Source organism: Pseudophryne corroboree, chromosome 1 (genome assembly GCF_028390025.1).
Source record: "Pseudophryne corroboree isolate aPseCor3 chromosome 1, aPseCor3.hap2, whole genome shotgun sequence".
Classification (NCBI taxonomy): Eukaryota; Metazoa; Chordata; class Amphibia; order Anura; family Myobatrachidae; genus Pseudophryne; species Pseudophryne corroboree.
In genome coordinates this window covers 1167790235-1167796997 of record NC_086444.1, presented here as the reverse complement: position 1 = coordinate 1167796997, position 6763 = coordinate 1167790235, and the positions used below count along the sequence as shown (strand labels likewise).

The 6763-nt window shown below is 48.8% G+C and overlaps 1 protein-coding gene across 1 annotated transcript; it reads left to right on the top strand.

Moving 5' to 3' along the window:
- The first annotated feature begins 552 nt into the window (after positions 1–552).
- Positions 553–4006, top strand: LOC134929453 (uncharacterized). The gene is made up of 6 exons (XM_063925078.1): positions 553–731; positions 900–1419; positions 1495–2001; positions 2091–2216; positions 2292–3373; positions 3893–4006. The coding sequence occupies exons 1-5, from the start codon at positions 555–557 to the stop codon at positions 2975–2977; spliced, it is 2016 nt and encodes a 671-aa protein (XP_063781148.1). The 5' UTR covers positions 553–554; the 3' UTR covers positions 2978–3373; positions 3893–4006.
- Positions 4007–6763: the final 2757 nt, after the last annotated feature.

Sequence of the window (6763 nt, the reverse complement as noted above, 5' to 3'; positions counted from 1 at the left end):
AGGGATGCTTTCTGGCCATTTTGGGGTGATTTGGAGCAAGTTTAGTCGACAGCCAGGTCGACATGTGCTGCTGACTGTTTTGCAAACATGTGTTTTCCCGCCTAATTTTGCTGTGGGGTGCCTCCTGAGTGTGCAGGGATGCTTTCTGGCCATTTTGGGGTGATTTGGAGCAAGTTTAGTCGACAGCCAGGTCGACATGTGCTGCTGACTGTTTTGCAAACATGTGTTTTCCTGCCTAATTTTGCTGTGGGGTGACTCCTGAGTGTGCAGGGATGCTTTCTGGCCATTTTGGGGTGATTTGGAGCAAGTTTAGTCGACAGCCAGGTCGACATGTGCTGCTGACTGTTTTGCAAACATGTGTTTTCCCGCCTAATTTTGCTGTGGGGTGCCTCCTGAGTGTGCAGGGATGCTTTCTGGCCATTTTGGGGTGATTTGGAGCAAGTTTAGTCGACAGCCTGGTCGACATTTTGTGAGGGGCAGCCATTTTGTAAGGGGCAGCCATTTTGTGTGGGTCAGCCATTTATACATGTATGTATTTTTTTTTTATAACAGAGATGTCAAGGGACAAACAAACCCGATCCGCCCCTTCCCCCACCCCCTCGGATCTATCCCTGCAAAGCAATGAGGAGTGGGAGCCAACCCAGGAGGCGGATGCGACCGACCAGGCATCTAGTGACCAGCCGCGGTCGTCAAGGGCCCATGAGAAGTCCAAGAAAAAGCCTAGTAAAAAGGTACTTAACCACACCTGCAGACACAAATAGCATCAAACTTTACCCACTGTAGTTTGTGCAATTCCATGCACACCTACTGTAATAGGTGCGCAATGCCAGGGATACTGACACTCACAGGTACATACCGATCTTAATAAAATTTATTTTTATTTTTTTTAATCCCTAAAGGCAAGAAGCCAGCCAGAGGAGCAGTCGGAGGAGGAAGCCTCTGGTGAAGAAGCAGGACAGAAAAAGCCGCGTGGACCCAGATACACTGAGGCGGAAAACTGTGTCCTAGTGGATTGCGTCGACAGGTCCTACGACGTTTTGTATGGATCAAGGGCACAGAAAACAGCATTTAAGGTAAAGCGGAACATCTGGGAATCCATCGCCAGTCAAGTAACTGCAATTTCTGGAAACCGTCGGAGCACCCAAAATTGCTTGAAGCGGTACAGTGATTGCCGCAGACAGACCAAGAAGAAGATGGGGATTCAGCGCCGACATGAGACAGCTACGGGAGGTGGCCCGGCTCTCAATTTGAAGTGGCTATCCTGGGAGAACGTTATTAGAAGGCGCTTGAACCCTGCCATGGTCGAAGGAGTTCGCGGAGGTGTGGACTCCAGCCGTCCTGCTGGCTTTCTCGAGGAGGAAGAACCGCCCAGAAGACGGAGGAAGGCGGGAGACCAGCCGTCCAAAAGGAGGTCTGATGGTAAGAATACATTCACATGAGCTGTACTTCCCTTTTAAATTTTTGTATGTGCTAATGTGTTTTTTTTTTTTTCAGACAGACCTGCCCAGAGGACATCACCTGCGCACAGGACATCGCCAGCGCACGGACCGTTACCTGTGCAGCAGGCATCGGCAGCAGCGCGCGGACCATCAACTGCGCCGCAAGCATCGCGAGCACACAGATCGTCACCTGTGCGCCACAGTTCGTCATCGCGCAGTTGGTCACCTGTGCACCAGACGACATCAGTGCACAGACTATCACCTGTGCACCAGACACCGTCGGCGACCACACCACAAGATGGGCGCCAAACTACAGCTCCTGCGCGCAGGCCATCACCAGATCGTCGTCTCTCCAGGAGCTCTGGGACTGTGACTGAAGAGCCTCAAGACACAACCCTTGTGGACCCATCACCCGATCTGTTTGAGTCTACAGGGTTAACTGACGAAACTTTTCTTGGGTTTGAGGACAGCCGTGCAGATGTATCCAGCCAGACCCTTGAAAAGTCTTCCGAAACGAGGACAAGTGGAGCTCCTGGAGCAGCGGCATCACAGGATGGAGAAGGTTTGTTTGTTTTTTTTGTGGGGGGGGGGGGGGGGGGGCAGTAGTTGTGTAAAGTTTATCAACTTTTCCAAAATTTATTTTGCAAACAGTGGTGCCACGAACCAGCAGCGGACTAGCTTCGGGGATTGGTTCGTACTTCAGGCCGGATCTCCTACAGGGGTCGTCAGAGGATGACGAGGTGGAAGTGCAGGATGATCCAGTTGCTACATCCCTGCGTGAGTAAATTGAATTGTGAACCTTCCAAAAAATGTATGATGAATGTGGATAATATTGTCTAATTTTCTTTTCAGCTGCCCAAATGAATGTGGTGGCAGACATCCAGGAAGGGCAGAATCCCTCAACTGTTCAGAGGGTTCACACCCTGGCATCAGAGATTGGGACACGCCAGGATACATACACAAATGTTGTGGGAAGCAGACTGGACAACATTGAGAGGACAATGGAGAAAATGTCCAACAATCTGCATGAACTGCAGAAGACTCTTTCCGACAGCACGGCCACAATACTACAGATCATAATTGAAGATCGTAGGGAGAATAGGAACATACTTAACATCATGTCCGATTCCTTGGTCAAGCTTGTGGAAAAAACCACATGTTTGGCAGAAAGCAATAAGAACATGTCGGATAGTCATCGACACTCCTCTTCCAGCCAACAGCTCATCGCAACCACACTGCAGATGATCTATGATAAGCTCCCAGTACCAGCTCATCAACACGCTGGTGATCCACCATATCCGCCGTCTCAAGCCACAAGGACGCATCGTACCCTTCCTCAAGTCCCATCCCAGTACAGTCAGTCACAGATGTACCAGGGATATACAGGGATGTACCCCACCCCCCAGATGCCTCCACCACCAGCCGCACATTCTTCAGCAGCATGGGCACCGAGGGCCAGTCGACATACTCCCCAGCCTCCCAGGACATCCACGCCCTATCAGGGAGAAGAAGAGGATCCGGACAGACTTCCACCATAAACCCGGTCGTATTATTTTATTTTATTTTAAATGTTTTTCATGTATCCCTGTCTTCCCCTCCCATTAGTTTGTTGTTTTTCTTACTATTGTTTTTTCTTTGTTGGGCTTCCCCACCCGTGACCGGGTACTACCAAGGAGCTTTGTGTAGGCATACATGCGCGGGCATGTATGCGGGCGCGTGTGGTAACGGATGAAAGCTCCTTGCGGCTACATGTATGATGGGCCAAAGAGCTATTCTGATACCCCCTTTTTCTTCAAAAAATCCTTTTTGTAATGATGTACAGTAGACTTTCATTGTGTGAATTTACTATTCACTAGTCTGTGTTTTTGACTTATTCATAGGATTTGTGAGGAAAAATGAAGTGGACGGCATAAGATTGTGTTGAGCGTACCAAGGTGAGTAGAACCATGTTTAATTCAAGAAACTTTGAACCGCATGCCTTTGTAGAACAACACCGCCCAGCAATGGCTCATGCTGGGCTGTGTTGTTCCACAAATGTTAGCATGTCAAAGTGCTGACCACTGACGACACTCTTTTACTTTGAACCGCATGCCTTTGTAGAACAACACCGCCCAGCAATGGCTCATGCTGGGCTGTGTTGTTCCACAAATGTTAGCATGTCAAAGTGCTAGACCACTGACGACATTCTTTCACTTTGAACCGCATGCCTTTGTAGAACAACACCGCCCAGCAATGGCTCATGCTGGGCTGTGTTGTTCCACAAATGTTAGCATGTCAAAGTGCTAGACCACTGACGACATTCTTTCACTTTGAACCGCATGCCTTTGTAGAACAACACCGCCCAGCAATGACTCATGCTGGGATGTGTTGTTCCACAAATTTTAATTGGAAAAAAATGAACATGAATTTAGTGTGTTTTTACTTTAATATACTTTTTTTTCTTTTCCCCACAGATATCTATATACACAAGAAAAGAATGTAAAGAAGAACAAACTACTTTTTTGTTTTAATTAACTTTCAAACTTTATTAAAAAAAATTTTTCTTCAATAAACTTTTAAAAATAGAAGTTTCCTGTGGTTTTTATTAAAATTTGTAATGCAGTTGAATTGTATGTAAGTAGATTGCCCAGGGAACATCAGGGGATCTGTCTCTTCACATCCACGCCACTTGGGAAGATACACCGCAGGACCTGTGGAAGAGAACAGTATGAGCTACCAGATGTGGGTAATAGTGTCACCCTGGGACTGGAAAGAAGAGGTACATACAGTCCACACAACACAAGCGGGGAACAGTGGGTCCAAATGCAAACCTCCAGCACTTGCGTCACTACACATCCAAACATTCCCTGACCAGCATTGCTGTTTCATGGAATGTTTGGATGTGTAGTGACGCAAGTGCCGGAGGGCTGCACTTTGGGCATGCCAGGGTGATTTTGGACAAAGGGAGTTCTGGGCAATCCATCTCACCTGTGTTGACACGCCGACTGCAACGATCTCCGACGAACCGAGGGTACCTGTCAAAAAAATCATACTCACCTTCCAGCGTCCAGAGGTACATCCAGGTCCAGAGAGATAATCCACGTACTTGGCAAAACAAAAAAACGCACACCGATCCAGCGGAATAATGAAAGGGGTCCAATGTTTTCACATCAGACCCCTTTCTCCCAAATGCCGAGACAAATTTTAAACATGTTTTTATTGGTGTTTTTTTTTTTTTTGGAATAGCAGATCTATTTATATTAGAAGGGATTAGGAACTTTTTTTTTTTTGGGGGGAGGCACAAATATTATTTATATATTTTTTAAAATAATTTTTTTTTTTTTTTTTTTTATTGCTGGAACGGTAAAATCAGGAAAAAAAATGACGTGGGGTCCCCCCTCCAAAGCATAACCAGCCTCGGGCTCATTGAGCTGGTCCTGGTTCTAAAAATGCGGGGGAAAAATTGACAGGGGATCCCCCGTATTTTTAAAACCAGCACCGGGCTCTGCGCCTGATGCTGGTGCCAAAAATACGGGGGACAAAACGAGTAGGGGTCCCCCGTATTTTTAACACCAGCATCGGGCTCCACTAGCTGGACAGATAATGCCACAGCCGGGGGTCACTTTTATGCCGTGCCCTGCGGCCGTGGCATTAAATATCCAACTAGTCACCCCTGGCCGGGGTACCCTGGGGGAGTGGGGACCCCTTCAATCAAGGGGTCCCCCCCCCCCAGCCACCCAAGGGCCAGGGGTGAAGCCCGAGGCTGTACCCCCCCATCCAATGGGCTGCGGATGGGGGGGCTGATAGCCTTTGTGATAAAAAAAAGATATTGTTTTTTCCATTAGTACTACAAGTCCCAGCAAGCCTCCCCCGCAAGCTGGTACTTGGAGAACCACAAGTACCAGCATGCGGGAGAAGAACGGGCCCGCTGGTACCTGTAGTACTACTGGAAAAAAAATACCCAAATAAAAACAGGACACACACACCGTCGACAGTAAAACTTTATTTCACACTACCGACACACACATACTTACCTATGTTCACACGCCGACATCGGTCCTCTTCTCCCTGTAGAATCCACGGATACCTGAAAAGCAAAGTTCAATATACTCACCTTAACCAGGGTCCAGAGATAAATCCACGTACTTGGCAAAAAAATAAAACGCATTTACCCGCACCAAAAACGGACTGAAAGGGGTCCCATGCTGACACATGGGACACCTTTCCACGAATAAGACCTGTCAGTGACAGCTGTCACTGACAGGTCTCTAAGCCAATCAGGAAGCGCAACTTCGTTGCGCTCACCTGATTGGCTGATCGCTGTGACAGCGCATCGCACAGCTCCCTCCATTATATTCAATGGTGGGAACTTAGCGGCTAGCGGTGAGGTCACCCGCCGGTCAGCCGCTGACCGGCGGGTGACCTCACCGCTAGCCGCTAAGTTCCCACCATTGAAAGTAATGGAGCGGCTTTGCGAGGCGCTGTCAGAGTACAGACGGCGTCCAACCAATCAGGTGAGCGCCACGGCAGTAGCGCTTCCTGATTGGCTGAAGGGACATCAGTGACAGGAGTCACGTGATGTCCCGGCATTCGGGAGAAAGGAGTGTAATGTGAAAACATTGGACCCCTTTCTAGTCCGGTATGGCTCGGTGATCTTTTTTTTTTTTTACAAAGTACGTGGATTTACCTCTGGACCTGGACCTCTGGACGCTGGAAGGTGAGTATAATTTTTTGACAGGTACCCTCGGATCGTCGGTGATCGTTGCAGTCGGCGTGTCAACACAGGTAAGTATGTGTGTGTTGGTGTATGAAATAAAGTTTTACTGTCGACGGTGTGTGTGTCCTGTTTTTATTTGGGTATTTTTTTTCCAGTAGTACTACAGGTACCAGCGGGCCCGTTCTTCTCCCGCATGCTGGTACTTGTGGTTCTCCAAGTACCAGCTTGCGGGGGAGGCTTGCTGGGACTTGTAGTACTAATGGAAAAAACAATATCTTTTTTTTATCACAAAGGCTATCAGCCCCCCCATCCGCAGCCCATTGGATGGGGGGGGACAGCCTCGGGCTTCACCCCTGGCCCTTGGGTGGCTGGGGGGGGGGACCCCTTGATTGAAGGGGTCCCCACTCCCCCAGGGTACCCCGGCCAGGGCTGACTAGTTGGATATTTAATGCCACGGCCGCAGGGCACGGCATAAAAGTGACCCCCGGCTGTGGCATTATCTGTCCAGCTAGTGGAGCCCGATGCTGGTGTTAAAAATACGGGGGACCCCTACTCGTTTTGTCCCCCGTATTTTTGGCACCAGCATCAGGCGCAGAGCCCGGTGCTGGTTTTAAAAATACGGGGGATC